At 38.9% G+C, this 25,945-nt stretch overlaps 1 protein-coding gene across 2 annotated transcripts; it reads right to left on the bottom strand.

The window, feature by feature from the left end:
- Positions 1 to 1,662: 1,662 nt before the first annotated feature.
- On the bottom strand, positions 1,663 to 24,025 carry LOC123970253 (STI1-like protein). Of its 2 annotated transcripts, XM_046048245.1 has the most exons (17): positions 23,810 to 24,025; positions 12,252 to 12,333; positions 11,904 to 11,986; positions 11,334 to 11,414; positions 10,625 to 10,684; positions 9,393 to 9,563; positions 7,969 to 8,097; positions 7,749 to 7,794; positions 7,171 to 7,261; positions 6,899 to 7,040; positions 6,686 to 6,790; positions 6,107 to 6,194; positions 5,369 to 5,402; positions 4,030 to 4,104; positions 3,365 to 3,467; positions 3,059 to 3,198; positions 1,663 to 2,387 (listed from the first exon to the last, which is right to left on the bottom strand). In XM_046048245.1, exons 3-17 carry the CDS (start codon positions 11,964 to 11,966, stop codon positions 2,261 to 2,263), a joined length of 1,455 nt encoding a protein of 484 aa, XP_045904201.1. In that variant the 5' UTR covers positions 11,967 to 11,986; positions 12,252 to 12,333; positions 23,810 to 24,025; the 3' UTR covers positions 1,663 to 2,260. The 2 variants fall into 2 exon arrangements, with proteins under 2 accessions (XP_045904201.1, XP_045904191.1); XM_046048235.1 differs by lacking the exon at positions 12,252 to 12,333.
- Positions 24,026 to 25,945: the final 1,920 nt, after the last annotated feature.

The raw sequence follows: 25,945 nt of genomic DNA, 5'->3' as shown, positions 1-25,945 counted from the left end.
AAAGACTTAATTTTGAATTGTAGACTGGTGTCGGTGCCTAACACCAGACAGTTGCCAAGATCATTGACTGTAATTGGTGGCAAGCTGTCAAGATTCCTAATATGAATTATTAATGCACTTCCAGTTGTAGGCTACTGTACAGTCAATTAAGGTTGTCCTGTAAAGTCTGCAGCACATTGCATCTCCTCACACATCAAATCCACTTGTTGCTGCTGTTAAACCCATAGCTGCTCCTCTCATCTCTGCTTGTTAAAACAGCAGGTAGATCGTGCATGGGCAACTTTAGCTTGAAAAGGATGTGGTTGTGAAAAAAAACAATGTGTGTGATCCTTGTGGCTGGCAGCTGTACAAAATAGAGACCAGATTGCTCAAAACGTCCGCTTCACATCATTGGAAAACAAAATTTAAGAATTTGTTTGAGGCCTGTAAGCACCTGCACTGCCCATCCTCACAACTCTTGAGGACATTTCGTGGACAGAAAAGCACTATGTTTTAATCACTTCTTCTCTACCTGTTGTGACAGTTTAGATTAAATTAAATACGACACAGCTGATCTGAAATCATCCTGCCATCAGTACTAAACAGGACTGTCTGGAGTTAAACTATCTAAAAAGACAAGCAGTGTGGGAAGATACAATGTCCCGTACATCTTCCCATAACTTCAAATGGATTTTCCTGACTTAAAGTTCACATTTACGCTGAACTACTCAACTAATCCACATGCAAACAGAAAGGACTAGCAGACAGGAAAACAGCAATGATTGATCCAGCAGCTGCTGATTGCCACCTGCAGACTTTACATATGGAGATCCCAGATCTGTGAGCCAGTGGGAAGATAGTAGGGTCCCCATGAGTCAGTGTAAAAAGCAAGTAGGCTACTATGTTTAGTATTCAGTATCTTCTGTGGAAAGAATCTGCTATAAATGAACTAAAAATCCAAGAAAGCCACACAGAGTGAAATGCTAAAGTATTACTGGGCGGATATAACTTCATCACTAGTCTTTTACAAAGATGTGTGTGACTAGCATTAGCATTTCAACATTAGCACAGGATCAAACATGTGCTTATATTAAACACACCAAGAATACTGTGACACAGCTAGCTATCCCCTGGTCATGTTAGGGTCAAATGCTGAACTAAGGCGACAGTCTGTGACTCTCTACAACAGCAGGTCAGACTCTGTCCCTCCTCTCTGCCTTCTTAGTCGACTGACTGACGCAGCTGTTTTGATAAAGGATGCAAGGCTAACCATTTGTTACATGACCCCAGAACGAGATTATCTTTATTTAGTTTCATTACAGACTGGCTCTATGGAGAAAGTGTTGCAGGTGGCTTGAATGACACACAGAATAACTTAGGTAAGCGTAGTATCTTGACTTGAACCAAATACCATACCTTATTTGGACACTTACTCTTTTGGCACGGTTGTAGTCTTGTTGGCAGTATATTCCTGGAGGGAAAGTCCTGGAAAATTACTACTTTGACCAAAATGTCCTAGATAAGTAAGTGTGCTACATAATATGATCTTTAGTGCCTTCACTTTAGTTAATATGTGTGACTATGCCCCACCCTTCACTGCAGCAATCATAACAAAAAATGTGTTTTGATGTGCAAGTCAGGTTTTTATAAACCGTGCTGAATAAACTCAAAACAAATTTTATGTGGGTTTCATTGGTTTATTGTTTTGTGCAAATATGTACAGTATACATTTCAAATGTTTCATGAAAATACATTTTGTCTTTAAAGCAATTCTACAGTGGTGTGAAAGAGTTTGTCACAGAACTGGGTTTTGGTAGTGTTTCCAATATGGTTCAACCAAATGTATTTGTCCAGATAAAACATTTTGATGACTGATAACTTACTTCCAACAGAGCAGGGATCTCAAGGGTTCTTCTGTGGGGTTTTTCAGTGACATTTCAAATGAATGAAATTCCTTTGAAGACCTTCTTGCATTAGAGGGTTTGTGGTATCGTATGAATTGATTCTTTAAGCGTCTCTCTGAGGGTGGGCTCTGGACGTTGTCAAAGTCCTCATCATGTCAGAGTTGCAACCCCTGACTTTGGCTATCACATAAATACCACATCTGACTCTCTTTCTTTTTCTCACACACATTCAGTTGTCAGTTTTCTCAGGCAGACCATCTTCTCGTTCTCTGTCCTCCACTCTGCTCACTGTCCTTCTTGTTCCTCCTCTCTTTTTAATCCTTCTTTGGTGTGCCTTGGTGCTGGGTTTGGGAGGGTAGGGGATATAGTTAGGGTGTTCATGGTTTCTTGTCTCGACCTTGTTGATCTGGTATGTGTTTGAAGCGGCACTTGTCACCATAGAAACAGCCTGTGGTCTGCCAGTAGAAGCACACATCTCCATCTATTGGTACACACCGTCTGGACCTGCGTGGACAGAACCAGAGGAGAAGAAGATCCTGCATTATATTCACAGAAAATTTCCACTGGGCCACATGTGTTCACTTGTGTGTAAAAAGGATTGTACTGTGATTATGGTGTGTTTTCAAATCCCTGTTTAGTGAAGTTGTTGGCCAACTGGTTGAGCCTTAATAAGAAATAAGGAACTGGGATTTTCTCTTTCAATTTGAATCACCAGCATTATGAGATTTCCTAGAAGAGAACAGTTTCACTTAACTTTGAATCTAAAGTACACTACACTACTGCAAATGCACAATAGGGAGAAACCATAATAATTTTAGGATCATTAACAGTTTTTAAACCTTTATAATAAAGCAGTATTTTGTTTTACAAGTTGTCCTTTTGTTTTGTGCTGCCTTTTTTTTTTTATTGTGCAAGAAAAAAATGGTGGTCTGGTAATGGCACTATCATCTTTGGATATCTATCTTGGCAGGATCATCAATGTGGAGAATGTATTCCCAAAATCCACACCTAACAGCCTAAACTGTCACACACTGACATGTCTAACATTAATTGATAACCAATGCTAATCTCTAAACCCTAAAACAACTCAAACATGTCATGAGCGGGACATTTTTGCAAAGAAAAAAGGCACAACAACACACAGATACACATGTTATCAGTAAGTTACTCGGTACCCTATGACAGCTAAGCTCTGCTGTGTTCCTGCAGTGTTGTTGCTGAGGTTAGTGTTGGTCCTTTGCATGGGGGGCGCGGTCCGCTGGATCCAGCGGTCTGGGTATCTCATCACCAGCTTGTTGCTCCCCAGCTCCACCCCCTGGACAGGATGAAACAGCACAGTTGGTCAAACTTTAGACAAGTCTAAAGTTTGACCAACTGTGCTGTACAAAACTGCACGTTAACATACTCAGACAATAACATCCGAGATGATAAACATCAAGTCGAGTTTGTTCCCCTGAAAACTAAGCCTACCTATTACTCACCTGCAGCTTCTCCAGGGCTTTGGCAGCCATGTTGGCATTCTTGAAGTTGACAAAGGCACAGAAACGCTCGTGAAGAACTTTGATGCTCTCAATCTCACCAAACCTGTAACCATGGAAACGCAGAGCCTCTAAACTACAGCAAAGCAGTGCGGTACAATCTGCAGGCAAAGTGTTGACAATTCATGGTGTAATTATTATAATAATAACAGTAACAGTAGTACACCAACTATTCCACTACTGATGGTAGTGATACTATTACAACTAGTAGCACTAGAGTTAATCCTGCTACAAGTACTACTTTACCTACTACTGTAACTATGCCAAAGCTGCTACTACTTCATACCTATACCTCTGTAACTAGCCTACTGTATCTACAACTACTACTTCTCCCACTTTTACTCTCATTACACTGTAACACAGCCATGTGTCCCATCTTCACAAGTCTAGTCTCCACCATGTGTGTCTTTATTAGTGCAGTTTACCTACCTGCGATGCTTCATGCAGGTGTCTTAAAATAATGTTCTTATCATTATATCAATCTGCAGTTGCACTAATGATGATATGACATGCCATGCCCTAAACCAAAAGGTAAACTGACTTTTACTTGGGTGTTTGACAGTGTTCACTATTAATAATGGGTGAACATAAACACAATGTGTTTGTACATTTTAAAGAGATCCCAGAGGTCTTTCTCTGTAACTTCCAATGTAATGTTCCCAACCCACAGAGAGCGGCAGCTCCTAGAAAATAGAAAAGGGAAAAAAATAAGAGAAGAAATCAAGTGACGGATGTGAACAGGAAGAGACAAAGTAAGGTAAAAGATCACAGGAGTGGATAATGTGAGAGAGATTATTTGTTCATTGTTTGATTATTCGGCTCCCCTCAAGGCTGTGTCTCTCCTCTTTTATACATTATGTACACTAACGACTGCCGTAGTGAACTAACCAATAACTATATCGTAAAGTCATAGTAAGTTTAATGGACTCCACTGAAACATCTCACGGCCCTGGACTACCCTATTTTTTAAAAGAAGCCTTTTTAGACTTAAATGTTACAAAGACAAAGGACATGTGCATTGATTTTAGACGTCACCATCCAACTCCTGAAAAGATGATTATAGATGTTAAAGAGGTTGAAATTGTTGAGTCATATAATTATCTGGGAATCATCATTGATAACAAGTTGACCTTTGAACTAAACACAGATATGCTGAGTAAGAAAAGTCAGCAACGTCTTTTCTGTCTGAGAAAGCAAAAGTTAGTGGACAGATCCCTGATGACATTGTTTTATAAATCTTTTATTGAGTCCGTCTTTTTCATGTATTTGCTGGTATGCTTCTCTTAGTAAAACACATGGTAAATAAAGTTAGCAGCAAAATCATTGGGATTCAGCAGATAAAACTAACTGAACTGTACAACAGACATGTGCTTAAAAAGGCAGAATCCATCATGTCTGATAGTTCTCACCCCCTGCATGCAGAATTTAAGATGCTGCCTTCTGATTCCCGCTTCAGTCAACCACCAGCCAAAACAAATCGATATAAATTCTCGTACCTTCTGCTATCTCTCTGCTTAATTCTGTAAAGAATAGGTAGCGTCTGCACATAAGGCTCACTTGAACTTAAACTTTTAATGTTGTGGTATTCATTTACCCATTGGTCTGACCCTGTATTTTTAATCGATGTTATCGTCTTTGTTGTTATGTACTGTGTGTCAACTTCTTTGCTACCGCAGCAAAACTAATCGCCCCTTAGGGACAAATAAAGGTCTTGAACTTGAACTATTTGTTTAATAGATGCTTTTAGACACACCACCAAAAGTCATTTTTATATTTGTGAAGATTAACAATATCATTTTGTATTACCCACAGCAGACACTGTAATGCTGTAAATATTTCTATGGAAATATATATAGATTGGTTTGCTTCATGTTTGAAATGATACCGTATTGAAAATTTGAAGTGATTGGTGTGATTATGTGTATTGCTTATAGCCATACAACCTACCCACTCTGGTCTTGTGGAGATGTGTGCTTCAGTGCTGGAAGTAAGAGGAGACAAGAGGTAGAAGTCAACGATGTAATGACAACAGAATAAAAACAGAACATCAATGGGAGGTATTTAAAATAACTGTGGTCTCCTTTAAATTATCGTTCTCTGGCAGGTACACTTACATTTATTCATTTAGCTGACGCTTTCATCCAAAGCAACTTACAATTGTTATATGGGTCGGAGGTTGCACGCCTCGTTCAGGGATTTGAACCTGGGTCTCTCACACCAAAGGCATGTGTCTTATCCACTGGTCCATCACCACCCCAGGGTTATTTCCCCTGAGATGGTGGGCCACACTTATACAGACACTGTATTAACTTTATCATATAAATAATCTTGAGGTGCAAACAGCTTATCCCCTGCTTATCCCCTCATCATGGTGCAAAGGATAGTACTGCATGTCTAGTATATAGACTACAGATTGCTATTATATATGCAATCTACTGATTATATCTGACCATGCAAGCAACATTTTTCTCTGCCCATTAATACTGTCCTAACTTCAATGCAAAGTCTGTTGTGTGCTGTCGATAATATTAACTTTATAATTTACTGTCCATGTAATGATTCTTTACACTTGTGTCTTGCTGCCAGTATGTAGTGACAGTAGGAGCAGCATGTTGCTGTTATGGATGTCTGATAGGACAGTGCTGCCCCCACGTGGACAGAAGTGTTACTGCGGCTGGCTCTCACTTTTGGCCTCGGGTGAAGTGATGACTGCCTGAACGGTGGTGAACTTCTCCAGCAGCAGTTTACTTTGCTCTTCCTCAAAACCCAACTCCTAAAGTAAAAGAAATTAAAGTTAAAAAAGTCAAGTACATCACTGCATGTATACATCTATTTTCAAAATGCCCTGAAGCAAGACACTAAATCAACATTGGGATTAGGAAACACTCAGCTCCAACTGGTTGAATGAAAACATGCATGAGATTCTGAGATTTTAAAAGAAATCAAGTCCACTCCAACACACCAAGCACTAGTAGTCATGGTCACTGGTCATCAAAGCTACTACATAACCTGTCCTGTACTTCCAGACTGGTCCAGCTCTAACTATTAACAGCAGCTAACCTCATGCTCGTCTGTCTTCTTTTGTTGCAGTTCATTTTTGTTTATAATGTTGAGATGATGCTTTTAAATCAGTTTCACAGTGATATCTTTAAACGTCTTGGACTTAAGTCTAGCTCCTGGTTTTGTGTGCAGGCCGCAGTTAACTTGAATACGTAAACTTTGCCTCAGAAGAAGTCGAGCCTTCTAGTCACTCGTCCTCCTCACCATGAGCTGCAGGACCCGGCAAGTAAAAAGTTTACTGGATGCTTCCTTACAGTGCTGATCCAACTTTAACACCTGCTCAATGGCCTTCTCTGCCTCACTGTACCTCTGGAATGGACACACACACACACACACACACGCACCATATTAAATCACAGAATGGAAATTATTACTTTTTATGTATGTGAATTAGTCTGCTGTACATTAGCTGCTGACCTTTAACCCCATGAGAGCACACCCCTTACGGAAGTATCCCTTTGGCCAATCAGGAGCCAGCTGAATGGACCTCTGAGCATCTCTGAGGGCAGAGGAGTACTGCTCCAGACACCAATAACAATAAGACCTATTCCCGTAGAACCTGAGAGGCAAGATGAAGACATTTATTTAAACCAAGGTGAATGTGAGGGAGACAGGGGGAAATGAGGTGGTACGATCAGGAACAGGGTTAGTGTAGTTGAGTTGGGGTCAAAGTTCACATTTCAGCTCACCTGTGGTCATTGGGGTCACAGTAGATGGCTTCTGTGAACATGTCCACTGCCTGGCTGTACTGGCCTTGCCCGAACATCTGAATGCCCTGCACTGGAGAATATACACACACATATGCCTTTCTGTCAAGGAAGTGCTCCTAATAAAATCAGCTAAATTTTTACTAACCAGGACTGAATGGAAACACTATTATCTTTCAGATATAATCTTTCACAGCTTTTAACCACAGAGATACACATCTCAGTATCTGTCATATAAAGCTGTTTTCATGGGAGAAAAAGAACCACTAAGTTATATATATATAGTGTTTTATCCAAGTCAGAGTTTTATAAACTATTTTCTACCTCTCATACTTCATACTATGTTAGAAACAGCACAGCATATCAAATCAAATGTCTAGCTACTGCATTTATACTATTGGTAATTCAGTTAATTCTACTAATTATTATTAGAGGATGAAATTAGCATAAGAAAAAAAGAGAATGAATGAAATTTGGGATCTAATGGACTGAATTTACTCAAACAACACAATGATATATGTGTACTACAGTTATTAAAAGGCATAATATAGATGATTCACCTGTAAGAGACTCCCCCCTCCTCTTCATTTCTTCAGTGCTCTCCACCTGCGATTACAGTTGTGTTATTATAGTTTAGCTAATTTCACTGGTTTCCACATCTTCAGCAAAATAACTAATCTGTCATCAGACAAATCAACAAAATGTGCCACAGAATTACATTTTCATTGTTCTTGGAGTGTGTGTGTGTGTGTGTGTGTGTGTGTGTGTGTGTGTGTGTACCTGGCTGCTTCTGGTCTCGTTCTCCTTGTTCTCTCTGGAGACCTGCGTTGCTCTGTTCTTCAGGGTTTTGAGTTTGATGTGGCTGGCAGCTTTGGCCACAAATGCACTGCTGACATCCCACTCTGGCTCCTGAAACACCACGAAGTAACACAGAACAATCACTAGGCTGACATCGTTTTAAAAAAGAAAGACCTTTTCTGATCAAATGCTGATTTGAATGTTAATCAAGTAAATCAATTTCCAAAAGGAGACTGAAAGCTGTACTAACATATACTTGCTGCTTTACAGTGCTCTTTTCCACAGCGTTAAGTAAGGTTGTGTTTATACCAAGCATGGAACAGTTTATTGAAACTCTGCAGTGTTAACATGTCTAGTTTGGTTAGTTTTAGCAGGGGAGCCAATCAGATGCAGCTGCTACAAAGTTACTGCACCAAGATACCTTAAAATAGAGGTCTTGGTCCTCTTCCAAGGAAAATGAGGTTTGCTTCATTCACCTTCATTCATGTATGAACACAAGACAGTGAATTGCAGCAAAGAGTACAGACAAGTCTACTAATGTTTAGTTGAAGTTGCAAGTTCTGGAAGTGGGTGACATTTAACCCTATAGGTATTACAAAACTTGCACGGCCATGTGATATTTGTTTAAAAGCCCCCAGTCTGCTTATTACTTGGCAGTGTGAACGTAAACAAACCACATACAAAAATTCAAACTGAACATATCCACTCTGGACCAGACAAAGGAAAACTAGACTTGCATCACAAGCATACTGGGGTCCAAGCACTCAACACAACTCTGAACCTTAGGATGCACCAACCTGGGGCTATTGGGAAGTCAAGATCATTGCTGAACAGGGCTTAAAAGGTGGTTAAACACATGTTTGTTTGTACGTCTATGCAGGCTCAGACGCCCTACTGCAGTGCACAGAAACATGATTTGCTCCTGCCTTGGATCATGGAGTCGGCACCAAAGTGTTTTTCACTAAATAGCATTGTGTCCTATTCACGAGTGTTTCTTCATTTAAGTATTTATAATTTTCAATTCTCAGTTATTAAGACCTATTGACATTCAACTAGCCCCATGAGGACCCTTGAGACTTATGCCCAACATTTAGCAAGTGCCATTCGACTCTCTTGGGAGCTATTTGTTTTACCTGTTTAACTTTGCCCTCTTGCCATAAGTAAATTTTAAAGCAATTACATTTTATTAGTAGTAGGAGTACACATCCAACTTTACAGTCAGTGAGCAGAGAAGGATTCGCTGTCTCACTAATTCGTGGCTGTTCAATAACACTTTGCAGGACTGACAAACTATTGTGTCACTCTGTTGCTTCAATTGCCAAAACACTTGGTCACTAGGGACGATTAATTTATTTAATTAGAAGAATGAATGATATATTAAGTTTACCGGACCAGTTTCAACCCACCTCTTCCGAGGTCCTGTGGGACAGCTGGTGGTTGCTCTCATACTCAGTCACAAGGGCAGGGAGTGATTCAGGGTTGCATTTATTTCTGGGTCGAACAGCGATCCATTCCTCATTTTCTTTCAGTTCCTCCTCACTGTCACTCTCTGACAACACTCCAGCCACTCCTTCGTCCTGTTAAAAGTAAAAAGCCTTATTAAAAACATACCCAGAAGAAGTCACACACAGTTTTATGTAACGTAAGGGCAAAAGCTAACAGAATTGTGTCTTCAAAATGAAACATTGAGCAATGCATCTAAAATATTAGTGAGTAAAAGTGAACTTCATTGTTATTTATTTTTGTCATATTTCATAAGTCCAAACACCTGTTGGATGAGTAAGATTGTTTGGATATAGTCATTGAAATTTCAGAAAATTGCTTGGAATCGGTGCAACAATTTTAATTGAAACATCATAACTTAACTGAGCAGACATTAAAACCCATGCACATCGAGGTCTCAGGGTTGGGTCAGCTTTTAGGAAAGCATTGCCGAACAGGGCTTAAAATAGTGGTTGGACACGTTTGTTTGTACATCTATGTAGGCGCAGACGCCCTCCTGCAGTGTACACTGAGATGATTTGCTTCGGCATTGGACCGTGACGGCCATGAGCCTTGTGTCTCATTCACAGGTGTTTTCTCACTCAAGCACTTTTCTTTTTCCAAATACCAGTTAATAAGACCTACTGACATTCAACTAGCCCTTTCAGGACCCTTAAGATGTTTACAAGCTGACTTTTGCTTTGAGTGTGTGCCCAATATCAAACAAATGCCATTTGACTATTTGTTTTATGACATCCACACCCAACGGTTACCTCGAGTTCAATGTGTCAACAACGGCCTCTTTGCTCTGCTGTCTGCTGTGTGTGTAGGAGCTGAGCCCCACCCTCCATCAAACACGCAGAGGAGAGGACAGACAAGCTATCGAGAACATCAAAGGTTTTTTTTACGATCTGGAAAATTCACGTGGGTCACATTTTCAGGACATAAAATACGGAATATGCGTGAAAAATCAAATCCCTGAAACACCAGATTATCTTGAGTTTTTCAAGGAGTGTATTTAAATATTCAAATTCCAGCACATTCCTAACCTTGAAAACAGAAGTTATAATTCAGCATTTTCCAATACTTGACATATGGTGATGATGACATATGGAAACACACACAGCTTTGTACATCGGGCCTTTTATGGTGTCACCTGCTCTGAAGCATCCTCCATCCTCTCCTCTCTCTCCAGTTTCTTCCGTTCTTTCTGCCTCTGAAAGGAGAGCATGGACATGGTGGCTGTGGGATGGCACAGAGACAGGAATGGACACAGATGTAGAAGCAGATGTGCAGTCAGGTGTGTCATAAAAAGCCAGGAAACAAGTGTGGGAACAGTTATGAGGAGGGTGTGGTAAAATGTTAACAACCGCTAAAAAGATGTAAAGACAGATGAGGCGACAGGAGGAAATAAGGGTGTGGTGATGTGAGGAGTGTAGGAGACACATTCAATTGCGTTAGTAGAGCATTCATAAAGACATGAGCTGCAACATGGACACCATGTTTATCTTCGTGACATGTGGATGTTGAGCATGTTACAATAGAAGCTGACAATAGTGGCGATGACGATGATGATGATGAGATACGGTCATTGCATGTCATTTAACTAAACTGTTACACACATTTCTAGTAAGTATAAAAGACACAAATCACCAGACAAAGACGAGAGGGTTTATCACATTCTTACGTCAGATATCCCTCTTTTTAGACAACATAGCTGTACACTTCAGCTAGAAATTGACTTTGGTACATATCCACTTCCACTGATGCTGTACCTGTAAGATATTGTATTACAGTTGGTAGTTGCAGCTCATGAGCCTTGAAGTATATTTTCACGGCAGTGAGACTGAATTATTTTTACTCACTTTCCTTTTTGCTCTCCTCCTCTCTGCTCTCCTTCTTGCTCTCTCCTCATCATCCAAACCCTCCTCACTGTTCAGCATCGCCTGATCAACACACACACACACACACACACACACACACACACAGAGCTAGTTACAAAGGTAACTGACAGATGCACATTTATTTTCAGAAGAGCTTGGAGTCACTTCTTAACTGATCTTTCTGATTGATTTCTGTAGTTTAAATACAGCAATAATTCTGAGAGAAAATAGCTTTTGAGAGAAAAATACTTTGTATGTCTTGAGAAAAGTTGGCCCCTTTCGAAAGGATCCCCCCCCCCGACGACAGCATCTAGTGGACATTAGCGTTACTGCACCTCAAAGCACTTAAGCACTGGTTCATTGTGAAATGTATGCAAGTATTTGCCCGTAGATAATTTAACTGTGATCTGTTTTTACAGTAACCAACAAGTACATTTAACGTGTGTTTTACTAGTAATCCACTGTTTTTATACAGACAAGTCCAATATAATATTTCTATAATTGAGTACAAGGTTAGTTTAGTTTATTTAGTATAGCAATCGTCCAGTATACCTGTGATGGGCTTTGGTCTTTTCTTCTGTCTGTTGGGCTAGGAGCTTCATCTTGAACCTCCATCTCCTCCTCACCGGGCCCATCTAGAGACACACACACACAGATAATCTACCATATATAAACATATATATTTTATTCATTGCATTAGTGTTTTGCTGTAAGGGATGAGACACAGGTTATAACATGGAAAGATAAACATCCCTTTTATATGCCAGTTTTTCAGCCAGTAGGTTTAAACTCTCTTTAAAGACAGACAATGTTTTGACAATGTTTTTGTTTGTCTAGTGTATGTTTTGACTTCCACTGTCCGAGTGACACATTTCCCATGCAAAACTACACTGGTGATACCTGCTGTGGCAGCTTGTGATTGGATGACGAACCAGACGGAAAGAACGAGTGTGAGCCTTTATTTGGTCTGATGTTGGTCCGTCTGTTTCCGAAGAATCAAAAAAAAATTACCACACATATTTAAATAAAAGCCCACTTAGTCTAATAATGGCCGTTATACAAATATTATACAGGGATGTGGTTTGTTCAAATAAGTCTGACTCTGTCCCAAATGAAGGCAGGTACAACAGCCAATATCTATAATTGATGTTTTAATGATGCAGCCTATTCAGCAGCATGACGAGCTGACAGTGTTTCCTAAACAGTGGTGATAAATGTGCAACAAAGCATCACTTATAGTCAACATGAGTGGTGTCAGTCAAGGGCGCTGGATTCTTATTCACAAGTGTGGGAGGGAAAACAGCAAACAAAATGCAGCTGGTACAAGAAATGTAACAGCCCGCTCACTAATGGTTAAAACTATAAACCAGCACAAAAAGGACAAGTATAAAAATAAAGCACCATGTTCTGAACAGACATATTACAAACACTAACTAAAATGTAGATAAATATGTATTCAGTGCCTTATTGGGAATCATCCTCATGTTGATGATACTTGACAAGAACTTCCCCAGGTTTGGGATAAAATCTTATCTTATGTGCTTACTGTTGAAAATATAAACCGGTGAGACACAGCGGAGAAGGAGACACACCAGAGGCAGAAGCGTTGTGAAGGGTAGCCTGGCTATTCACACCAGAAGCTCTTTCCTCTGCACTGGTCAACAAGCAGTTCTGCTTCTCTGCTCTTTTCTAATCACACATAACGTAGCAGCTTATCTTTATTATAACCTCATAAATTAAGTGTTTTTACATTTTCCTGGATTAGTGGCCGTCGCTTCTTGTGCAACAGTGCTGTTAAAAAGGGACCATCGCCTTGCGTGATGATCAGCGGGGAGGGGCTCCTCTCTGTCACTCGGTTTAGACACAACCGACAAATATGTGGAATAAGCACGTCATTTAAAAAACACAATCACAAAGTGAGCGCTATCTGTTGTGAGACAGAATACTGTTTAATACTTTATCTTTTCTTTGCTTCCTCTGGAATCCAGCCTTCAGCTTCACAGTCAATGCTATCAGCAAGTCTTGATGCCCAGCAGACAGAGGCAGAAATAGACTTCAGACATGAGGTTGTGACTCTACAGACAAGACACTGTGTACTGTGTGTAAGGGCACGTGCCAAAGTCAGAATATGTATAAATACCTTCATCTGAACTTCATCCAGTATCTCTTAGCTAAAGCTCAGAGGTCCATGTACAAATGTGTGACTGAATATTGCAATAAAGACAACTCACTCTTCCTCTTGAACCACAAAATATACTGCTTTATACACTTAAAAAGGAAACTAAAAGCAGCAAAGTCTTTTTCACCTACATGTGCTCTATTCTGACAGTAGTCTCAAATAGGCTTCAGGTCCGAGTGGGTAACACAATTAACACAAGTACAGTGATTAGGAAATGGTTCTTACATCTAACGTACTTTGTAATTTTCTGGAAGTGAAAAAGTTGTTTGTTTTCTTTATCTGTTTTTATCAGATTTATGTCAAACAAAAACAAAACTAATAGCTAAAATTAGAAAAAATCACATCTTGGAAACCAGAGAAACTTCTCAGTAAAAGGTCTGTAGGTATATGAAATGAGAAAAGATTTCAGTGCATCGTAATATGGCCCCAGGCAGGCATGTGTGTTGGAAAGAGGGGAAACCTCCTCCCCTCCCCTCATACGACACCAAGAAGTCACTATGCCTGAAATATCTAAGGGCCTCTGGACAGAAATACTGTTCAGGTAATCATTCTAGAAATATTCCAGTGAAATATTTCCCCCTCTCACTCATGTTTAAATTTCCTCTGAATCTCACTGAGATTAATTCTGTTTGATGTTTAAGGTTGTTTAGAAATGTGTTTAAGAAATCTCTGAATGGAAAAGCCAAACATTCGAAAAAAAAAAGTAGAAAACTGTTTCAATAAAACTAAATAAAAAGTGTAAAGTAAACAGACTTAGCAAATAAATCAAGACATACATAAAGCATGTGACTTCAACGCCGAAGCTTCAGACGGAAACAAACATTCATACTTTCTATTGCCAATTATCTACAAATTCTGTTAAAATCTGTCACCATTACATAGTTTGTCCAACACAGATCACTGACAAGTTTATTCTTCAACTGTAAAATGTCCACTTCAGTCAGATCAGAAGGGATCCATACCAAAATGTTTAACCTGCGAGATTTTATAACCTATTCTATTATTGGCCTTATAGATCCAGTATCATTTAGGTTTTAATAATAATAATTAAAAAAAATATAAAAATAATAATATGAATGCTATGATCAATCTCTTACAACCTATTTTACTACAAACAATTCATGTAAACAGATTAAAGAAGAAAATAAACAAAAAGGGGCCAAACCCTATTCATTACTGGGAATTTGCAGGATTATATTATATATATATTTTTATATAGGTATAGGTAGTGTAAAAGCTTTCATCGTTGTTTTTATGAAATAAAACTGATGATACCGAGAAAAACGTTCTGAATAAATGACAGATAAAAATTGCTTGTGGAGAGTATGTACTGCACGGTCTCAAGCCAACACAAGATCTTGACAGATGAAAGGCGAGGGGAGAAAACTCTGTCCAGGAATAGACCGTCCGTTCAGAAACTTTTGGAACGAATAGAAACTGAATCTGTTTGGCATTAAGAGCCACAACACCACCTGACTCACAGCAAGACCAAAGGCAGATGAAAAGGAGGAATAACCAGAGAGGGAAGGAGGGAGTAAGCTTGTTTTGGATAACCATCCACATTTAGCCCATGACAAATTATAGGTTTGTCACAGAAACTCATTCCCCAACATAAAATCTCTTACACGAACACAGCCTATAGAATACTCCACCAACTATTCTACAGTATGTATCGTGCGAAGTATCGAAAGCAGCAGATTCAAACTGAACACAGAAAGTGAAAGCAGAACGTGGATGGTGTGACGTCCAAAAATACTAGTCTGACCGATATGTAGCTTTAACATCAGAAAAAAGTAGGAGTGAGGATGAGGTCACCAAACAGTATGCAACACAAACACAGTGGGAGTGAGGATGAGGTCACCAAGCACAGTCTGCACACACCAACACAGTCCCGAGAAGAGGTCTTATCAGGAAATAAGTGAAAACACCTGTGTTAGCGCATTAAAGGTGATAATTTAAGTTGGATTTTAAAAGCAGACAATTAATAATCAAAAGGTGTTTATGTGTTATAATGTTCTGATGTTTTTTATACATCATGGTTACATGAAAGTGTAAAGTCCTGAGAGGTCTTGCCTCACAACCGCACTGGATTAGCGCTTGTCTTTTTATCATCATTAACAGGCTATAATTATTATTATTATTATTACTGTATTATTCTTACAATTTGAACTAAAACTACTGGAAAGTGGCATCATCCATTTTGGTATGTTATGTAGGTGGTTTGAGGAACAGGAGCTACTTTGTTGAAAGTTTCTTGTCCCTCCTTGAACTCCCCTCTGCCCTCTAATTCACAGATAGATTTTGCACTCTGCTTCATTCGCACTTGTTATAACCGTATTTCACTATAAAGCTGAACAGTGGGCTGCTATTGTAGCAGGAAATGTTTCTGAAAGAAACTGCAGGTGCTAAAACTTTATATTATTGTAACAAGCATTTCAAGATTAGACTTTAGCCTTCAACGGTTGGAGCTTTGAAGGAGGCCTTTGTTTCAGTATACAGTAATTTGCAAATATCCTGGTGCACACGGACAAACAAGAAGACACATGCCACAAAATCACAGGCTCCGACAAGTATTCTTCTCAGCAGATTTTGGAGAGAATTTCCGACTACGCGTCTGTGTGTTTGAAGCCTCAGAGTCTTCCTCAGCTTAAAAAACTGGTCGTAACATCGACACTGACACATGTAACATGGTGTAAACAATTCCATGAGATTTAAATACCTGGGCCTCTCCACTAGTCAGCAGAACTAAAAAAGCCTCTTGGATGAGCAACGAAACATTTTTAAGTCCAGCCCTGTGTTCATTTTGCCTAGACAAGTTATTTACACCACCTACAGAAAAGCCACATCTGTATGCATTAGTGCCAAGTGTCTTTGCGGTTCGTCTGTGAATGTAAAGGAAACCGGAAACCATCATGCGTGCTCATTCAACTTTCCGGGAGAAGTAATTGTTAGTTTTGCTGACTTATTGGTATACTGTTAACAACAGTCACACCCAAACATTACGTATATCACACAAATATTCCAAGTATTCCAATCACCATCACATATTGTTTTCATTTTAATACAGACCAGCCCACAGCCATCAACATAACACACCAAGGGCAAAATCAGAAAGGTTTTGCTTTAAATCTGTGGCCAGATTTAGATGCTGCTTGTCAGACTCTTCTTAGGACTGACTCTCTGATCAACAACCATTTTTACATGATTTTGCCAAGTCTTACTGGTTTTTTAATTCAGCTTATGTTCATAATATTTACTCTGCAGATTAAACTGCGTGGAACCTTTCACAACAATTAGGAAAGAAAAAAAACTACTTGCCAAGTTTCCACATGCAGCACAAATGTGAGCTCACGCATCATCTGCAAAATGTTTGTAAAGTACTTCCATATACTATAGGTTTCAGTAAAGGCAATGGAATTGCATCTGATGTCACAATACAGTAAAAAGGACAGATGTCTGCGATTTTATTTCAACTACAAAAATGTTGAGCACTGTGTAAACAAAGCATGTGTTACTGTTTCATAGGAAGGCCATGCACAGTGAAATCTAGTTCTCAAGGCTGTTGGACAGGGTGGCCTTGACAGTTTCCTCCCCTCTTTTAAACACACACCCATATCAACAGGCACACCTCGCTCTTGCTCTTGCTCTCTCAACATCAGTGTTCTCATTTTTTGTCTTTCTGTTTATGTGCACAGCAAATGAAGGGAATACGTTTGGGTAAAACAGAGAATTCAGGACTAGATTTAAACTTTTAACAGATTTTTCAGAATGCAACATGGGAGTGAAAGATGTCTAACTCTGTTGTATTGTGCTGAATACGGTACTGTTTGCAGACAGTGGTATGGTAACCAGTGTTATGTTAACATCAAACAGACAACAAACGAACCTGTAAGACTCACTTCCATCGATAACATTAAAAATACACATGGTTTTAAGGATAATTATATTCTCAAACAAACATCATTTAAATGGCAGACAGTATCAAGAAATAAAGTCTGCTTCGAAATCTATCATTTGCATCGACATTGTAGTTATTATTGGAGATTTTCACATTCACGTTGACAGCCTACAGGACAGCAGCCCTTCAGAAGTGAATTGTTTTCTGAATAACAGCATGTGAATGACTCAGCTATTTTAAATCAAGTCAAACAAGGGACTGTTGATTAATGTCATTTTTATTCTACTATTTGATTTGTCTTATTGCACTTTAGCTACATGTATCTTGTCTTTTATATGACCTTGTTTCCCATAAATATTTTATTAATGCAGTTTTAACTTTCGTGAAACACTTTGAATTGCCTTGTTGAAAGGTGCAAATAAATAAACCTGCCTTGCTTAAAAAAGATAATGTCAGGGTGGTGAGTGTTGTGTGGAGTTGAGCAAAGTCATCAAAAATGTATTTAGCTTGCGCGTGGAGGTTTACCAAAGCAGCTCGACATAAGGACTTTAACTGAAGAGCAGCACATTCAAAAGAATCCAATTTCCCATAAAACATCTGCTTTCACTGTAAATAATTAGGCTATTAAACAGAATGACATCTCCCCCTCCTTTCTTGATGAAATCATTACATTACAAAAGGGTTGTAAAATGAAATGCAGCTCTAGCTTTGCTCGTAGAACTGAAGTAAGGAGGGGTTGAGTCAATAAGAACTGCTGCAAAAATATAAAAGCAAGTCTGTACTTGATAATGAAATCATTATTAAAAAGGATTTGCCTGCCAAAGACCTGTTGTTAAATAAAGCTACATTTAGTATGTTAAATGCACTCTTTGACAATTTGACGTTCTTTGTGATAGGGCTGAAAATAGATTGGGTGACAAGGAATTGATACAGAATTTCATATATTTGTAGAATTAGTTGAGTGCATCTGGCTCACTATTACTCATCACAACAGGAATAGAAACAGAAGAACCTGCTTGTGGGCGTTGGTGGGGGCCACCGTGCGAGAAAGTTGGTACATCCCCAATTTAAGAAAGAAGAGGGGGCAAGGACCCGGTCTTTTCCTAGACATCTTCTCTCTCTGCGCTGATGCCAAGAAGATTTTCACGATTTCGATTTTAAATGGTGGTGATGCGAGATGCCAAGTGTCATCCATTAGCATCACATTCAGTTCTTTAATCTCTGATCTTAGGCATCAGCACTTTAACTCCAGATCTGTTTGACAGAAGCACTGTTTTTACACAATGCTTACGAAATTTCGACTGATTCTATTTTGTAGGTTTTCTCAGTATACACTTCCTCTGGCTCTTCCAGGACAGTGAATGCATTATGTCCCCTGAGATGCTGGAAGGGTTGCACTGTGAGAAATGACAAACAAAATGATGACTTTGCATTTAAAACAAAGATAAGCTATTAGTTAACGGGAGCACTTCAGAAAACAAAGAGGCTTCTTACTAAATTATAAAAACAAAAGAGAGGACTGTTATGTTTGTGTCTGATAACATTCTCCAGGGTTTAGCATGATAAATTATTTAGCCGAGGGGATATGCCACCCAGATCCTTACACATTTCATCTTATGATCATGATCTAAACAATAGCCACACTAAATATAATGGATTTTCTGTGTGAAATAGTCACATTTTCTCCAAAGGCAACTAGATGTGAATGTGATTAATTGAGCTTGGGCAACAGAAAAAGAAAATAAAAGATATGAAAACACAGAAGAGCATTGTGGAACCTGCCTGAATAAATAAAGGTTAAAAAAAGAACAACAGAAAAACAAATATGATATCTAAAGTAAAATTAAATATTAAAAGCTATATAGAAATAACAATAAAGAATTACCTCTGCCCTGCTCTAAATTTCTGTGTGCATAGCACACACAAACTGCAACAATAGCATTAACATTCAAAAGGGCACTGTTGCATCTGTGTGTCTCTCTCATTAGCTATATCTTTTCAAGGAAAAGGGAACTCACGTCTGTGGTCAAAGAAAAAGGGAACTCAAGTCTGTACACTGTATCGTCTGCCCCTCCTCTGGCCTATTCACCAAACAGATCACACACAGGCACACTGGCACACCCAAAGACACATAAATCAACAAATCTATAAACAAACGCACATAATTGTGTGTAGATCCAAACTAAAGTGCTCTCGCTGTAACTCATCGACAGACACTCAATCTAATCTGAAACAAGACAAACTGTGGTGAAATCACGTGATGTCACCTGACGAGGAACTTTTACAAAATGTCATATATTCTCATTCACGTCAAATTTTAAAAAACACTGTCAGGTAAGAAGGTGTTGCTTTATTCATATCAAATAATTAGGTCTCTACCTGATTACTGTGGAGCAAAATGCCATGCAATTTAGGCATGAGCCAGTTACCAGTTTCTGGGGTATCCCACGGTATGAAAAAGTCAAGGTTTCAAAACCAATGTGTAATACTGTTGCAGTATGAACTGTTTTTTTAATGTTTTGTCAGAGAAGTAAAGTGCAGGAATCCCTCAGGTCAACATGTCCTTGTATAAAAATCAATGTCTCCAAAACAACCTATGTTTTCAGTTCCCCATTGCAACACACGGAGGTTAACCCTACCTGTAAGCACATCGGCCTTGCGGCGAACAAAAAACACTACATAAAACGCTAAAAATATACTACAAAAATACACAACAAAATGCAAAACCAAAATTAATACTAACACTAGCTAGCTAAGCGCTACTAACACTAAAAAAAATTTAAACTAATGTTAGCTTTTGTTGCAAACTCAAGTCTCCTGTATGAAGGTCAATTAATTATCTAACCATCCACCCAAATACCGTGAAACCGTGATATTTTACCTAAGGTGAGAACAAAGTGAGGAGAATGATATACCAGAGCGAAATAGTCCAAGGACAAGAAGTAGGATGGGCACGTTAGGAAACTCACACTGATTTGAAATAAACCTAATTTATGTCTGGAAGAAATAAATGACAGGAAGAGCAGACTGTGTGTGGGATGCGTTTGTCTAACCAGAAACTGAAATGTCTCCAGCTGCCAAAGCAACGCTGCACACACTAAAGGTCAATGTTTGGCTGTTTCAATGTTTTTAAGGATGTTGCAATGTTATTAATAGGTCGCTTTGGTCAAGTCTAATATTGCTTCTGATTTCTGCTGACTTTCTTTAATTTTGTTAGAGAATTAAGACTTTTAGGGAAGTCATTGGTCACTGTGATGAAAGTCTACATTAGACAAGACACATATTTTATGTCCAAGGAAGGTAATTTACCTGTTACTATGCCAGGCTTCCTGTACAATAACCTGCGGACTATTGTGTGCAGTGACAGGAGTTTTGTTTTGCTTCAAGGTAATTTGAATAGAAACAAAATAGGTTCATTAGTATGGGCCGATAGTATTCAACAAAGTTGTTTAACGTGAGTGTAATCATGTATTAATAGTGTTATCTAAATTAAGAAGAGAAAAATTTATTTTTGGCTTTAATTTTTGCCAGAACTAATCAGCCATGCTGGATCAAGTCAAAATAAGTGTTCCTCATGTGGGAATGTTCTCGCAACTGAAAGTAAATGCCAAACGTCTCCATCTAATCCTGGCCTGTTTTGCACTTCCATCACAGAGGTTTATTTTGGCTCATTGTGTTGTTTCTTGAAGTTTAATGGGACTAGGCTGGGTGATATAAGTTTCTTAAGTCCGGGATTCCCCCAGGAAATTGTTTAGTAATTGGCAGATTCTTGAGAGCTGGTTAACTCATGATAGAAGTAGTTTCAGGAAACCGGAATGTCTTTCGCTGAAATGTTTATTGAAGCTCGATCGAGGAGAATAGAGATGAGCAGCACAAGTGAGTCACTCTGAACCGCCACCCAATTCTGAAGGTTACTTCCTGGCAGGGCGTCTTTAACCCTGTGACATTCACTACATGTCCAAATTAGGTTGTTCTTCACTCAGCTATACATGTGTGGAGATTATATTTTGTACTGGATCCTAAACAAGAAAATATGCTTACTAACATAAGTTCTGTTGTATGTCACTCAGGTCACGTGCAATACATTCTAAAGGGAGAAAACAGGGTTGGCAGCATTTTCAAACTTCTCTGTTTTCGGTCTTTGAATTTTGCCGTTTTAGTCTGGACGGGAAGTGTCAACCTAGCAAATGGTCTGAATTTTAAAACGAAAACGTAGCAGCCAATCTCCTACGACCTTGTTCCTGTTGGGAGACGGCGACAGCCCGCCTTATCAGTACAGCTGCACGGACCAGTCATCCCGAGGAAACAGAATTTAACTATTGCTCCAAAAGAGACAAGCCAAGTTTGCAAATGCCCCGGGGAAACAGTGTGTCATATTACCTTTAGCTTAAAGGAGAAAAAATCCTTTAAAAGGGGAATATTAATTTACTACTACTATTTACTTTACTTGTTTTTTTATGAGAGAGTAGCTTTTCACATGTTTCAGACAAGGATGGTAAATTGACAGTACTTTACATGTCAGATTCACACACACAATCTTACACTGATTGCAGTGGATGCAAAGCAAGGTGTCAACTGCTTATCAGAAAGGAACTAACATTCACGCACAGAAGGCAATCAGGAGCAATTTGAGATCAGTATTTTTCCCAAGGACACTTCAACACGCTGAGGATCATATCATCAGATCAGTGTCTTTCTTAATACCGCCAGCTTTACAGTATTTGAGTGGCACTGAGTGTTACAGCTGTCTACTATGTACTGTAGTTTGAGTACACAAACAAGGTTTGTGTAATATTTACTTTTGGTTTGGCTGAGATATCATTAAAGCTTTAATTCAGGTTTTGTTCCATGATTGAGTTATTTTCAATCAAGGCTGACCGACTGCAGATGTGGTCAAACCAGTTTCTGTACATTCTTGTGGGGTTATTGTACATCTCATTTGCCAGTCAAATATTTTTGGTTAGGTTTATGACATGCTACCTTTTTAGTCTAAACATATCCAACACCCACACAAAAGTTAGCTCTGATCAAATTAGTTCTTTGAGAGTCAAAATACAATGCAACACAAACCACAATAATGTCAGCCAAAAAGAAAATGTGCTGCATAATATGGAATATGTGTTGCATCCAAAATCCCAAGCAGACTTTGTGTGTTTTTTTAGTTTTGACAGGAATCCACGTAAGTGAGCAGATACCACCGTCCTGTTCTTCAGTAGTAATACGTCCAGTACTGAAGTCCATATCCCTCTCAAGTAGTATATCCCCTAGCACTGCTCTCAATGGATGGAGTAAGGGGTTACTATAATATAGCACTATATGTAAATATGTTTAATTACCTTGTCATAAGGCACCCATGTTTATTTGGCACTTTCATGTTACTACATGCCAAGTCAGATATGTCACAGCTTTTGGAAAAATCCATTTCCTATTCGTTTTTATGACATGAATGGTGACATTAACACTCTTTACAAGTTAAAACGGGTATTTACAGTACATTACCTATATGCAGCATAGTTTCAGCTTAAAGTAAGGGGAAATAATAACTTGGCCCAGATGTGCTTTGGAATGGCACACCACAAGTCAATAGCAATAGTAAAAAAAATTCCCTACTGGCCACATTTATACAGTGTGTGTGTGTCACCCTTCCTCTGTGGTCTTTGTGTCATGCAAAAATTACCTTGAACAGTGATCCACTTTTTTAACTTCTTTAATAAGCTCAGAAAAAAAAGCTTCTCTGGTGACATCAACATCCACACTAAAACGGCCCAGGCAAAGACAATCAGCCTTTCACTGTGAAACACTACTCGATGCAGTTAAAAAGTGACTTTTACACAAAACATGCAGCCCCTCTCACCCACAATTTGATATAACCACTATATAAAACATAAAATATGGGTGTTAACATAACTTTAAAGTCTGACATCCAACTAGTATTAGCTTTCTCCATCACATAGTTCCATATCCCCACCAAAAGGCAGGCAAACAAACACAATAAAGCAAAATAAAAATTGTAAATTCACATTTTGCCAGGCTAAATAAATAAGTTAAAAAACTAAAAAACCCCAAACTGTAATTGGCATTCATTCGTATTTAGTCATTTACCTGTAAGCAGATCCGTGCTGTATTTGGCTCAGCAAGACAACCCATCACCATACCTGCTCTGCTCATAACTAAGTTACAGAAGCCGTACGTTTCTGCACATTTGTCTACGTTATTTAGAAGTTATTATGTGAAATGTATTGTTTCAGTGTGGGGTTATCAGTGCTGTCACAACCTGGCCGCGGCTGTGAGATAAAAGATATAAACTCCACATAACAACCTGTGGCACTAACTAACTGAAAAACCCAAAGTTGGTAACGGCTGACTGGCAGTTTTACTCACCGCCTCCTAAGCCCAGCAGTCGGCAGATATCTCGGGTGAACTTCATCAGGGTTTTCCGTCTAGCATTATCGGCCCACGCACTAAATTAAATTTAAACTTTCAAGACGACAAGTTTTCAATCTTCATCTACCGCTGACACCTCACCGGTGAGGCTACCGACCGGTTCATGTGAAATTCCGACCGCTGGTTATTCTCTCCGCCGCCGACAGCTCACCGCTGTGGGTCACAACTGATGCGACATCCGGTAGTCACTTTCAACAATAAAACAATGACAGGCAGAATTTGAAGATGACTTCCGGTTTCTACCATCAAAGTAAAATGACAAAATGTTTGAAATAAGCCTTTTCAGCTCCGTGGAATAATATTAAATGATTTAGGATTCAGAGTAAATGCAAGTAACATAATCTATCTTTTTTAAAGTTAAAAACTCTTGTTCTACTGTGCGATTTAATTGATTAATTAATTAGTCCATTAGCCCACAGTTCTATTTCCTTTATTATTAATAATAATGATCTTTATTTGCAGAGCACTTTTCAAAAACAAGTTACAAAGTGTAAAGACAATAATACAAAAACAATACATGATAAAAGCAAGAAAACGCTGAAAAGACTAAAATACACGTTTAAGATAAATATAAAATAAGTAAAGAAGAATAAAATTAAAGGGATAAAATAAAGTCAAATAAGATCGGGAAAGGCTCTCCTATAAAAGCATGTTTTAAGAAGGGACTTAAAAGAGTTCACTGACTCAGCCGACCTGATTTCCTCGGGCAGGCTGTTCCAGAGCCTCGGGGCCCTGACAGCAAACGCTCTGTCCCCTTTAGTTTTCAGTCGAGACTCTGGAACAGACAACAGACCTCTGCCTGAGGATCTCAAGGTACGTGCTGGTGCGTATGGGACTAAAAGGTCAGAAATATAACAAGGCGAGAGGCCATGAAGAGCTTTAAAAGTGATCAATAGAATTTTAAAGTTAATTCTAAAGCAAACTGTGAGCCAGTGTAATGAAGCTAAAACAGAGGTAATGTGGTCATATTTCTTTGTTGTGGTATTACATTTGGCACAACTTATTACTATCCTTTACCTTCGTGTTTACATTTGTAGGCCATTTCATTTTATTTGACAAATTTTCACTTTATGTGATCTTTAGCAACACTTTTATAGTTTACTATAAAACCTAGTAAATGACCTAATATGTAGGCTAACTAGAAATCCTTTGGAAGATACAGATTTAAACTTGTTTGTTTTTTAAAATCCTTCTGCACCTATAAAGCACTCAGTGGTCAGGCACAATCATATCTTTAAGAGCTTATAGTGCATTAACATGCTCCTAAAACACTGTACGTCCAGAATCCAGGGTTTCTTATGGTTCTTAGAGCCAGAGCCCTCAGCTGTCAAGCTACTCTCCTGTTGAATCAGGTCCCACTTTGCTGTGGGAGCCAAACACCACCTCCACATAAGAGTAGGCTTAAGACTTTCCTCTTTGATAAAGCTTATAGTTAGGGTCAGGTGAGCCCTGAACCATCCCTGTCCCCATCCTGTTATAGGCCTAGACTGCGGGGAGACTCCCATGATGCATTTAGCTCCTCCTCTCCCTCTGTATAAATTCTTTTCTAATTAAAGTATGTAACAAATTCGACTTCTTTTTCTCCTGTAGTTTTGTGCTTTCTGGACTCTCCTCATGTCTGCAGGTGTTTCTGCCTCCAGAGCTATAGAGCCTGCAGGATCAGTGGTTGCAGCCCACCTACTGGCCCCATGTTCCTGCTCGAAACCCGCTGCTGCAATTATGTTTATTACTCTCATTATTCTTTGTTATTATTTATTTAATGATATTTGTATTATTGCCACTACCATTACCATTATTTTACATCTCCACGTGTTAGGCTACTGTGTCTCCTCTTTCCTCCTGGTCGAGGCAGATGGATGCTGCCTGAGTTTAGGTTCTACTCAAGTTTTCAATCTGTTAAAAGGTAGAAACCTCAAGTAATGTGGCCAAGTGTTTGCTCTTCTATTACAAAGAGTAAGGTCTAGACCAGCTCTAAATGAAAAGTACAATGAGATAACTTCTGTTATGGCTTTATAAGTAAAATTGAATAGAACGTAATTTGGTATAAATTTGCATTAATAATAGGGAAAATGA

Source organism: Micropterus dolomieu, linkage group LG01, assembly GCF_021292245.1.
Source record: "Micropterus dolomieu isolate WLL.071019.BEF.003 ecotype Adirondacks linkage group LG01, ASM2129224v1, whole genome shotgun sequence".
Taxonomy (NCBI): domain Eukaryota; kingdom Metazoa; phylum Chordata; class Actinopteri; order Centrarchiformes; family Centrarchidae; genus Micropterus; species Micropterus dolomieu.
The sequence above is the reverse complement of the archived record's forward strand: the minus strand, read 5'-3'. Positions and strand labels throughout refer to the sequence as shown.

Coding starts and splice junctions, on each gene's coding strand:
- LOC123970253 (XM_046048235.1), bottom strand. CDS start 23,855: ATGAAGTTCACCCGAGATATCTGCCGACTGCTGGGCTTAGGAGGCG. Junction 5,403..6,106: donor CACTTCACCCGAGGCCAAAA/GTGAGAGCCAGC, acceptor TCTTACTTCCAG/CACTGAAGCACACATCTCCA. Junction 3,199..3,364: donor AAGCCCTGGAGAAGCTGCAG/GTGAGTAATAGG, acceptor CATCCTGTCCAG/GGGGTGGAGCTGGGGAGCAA.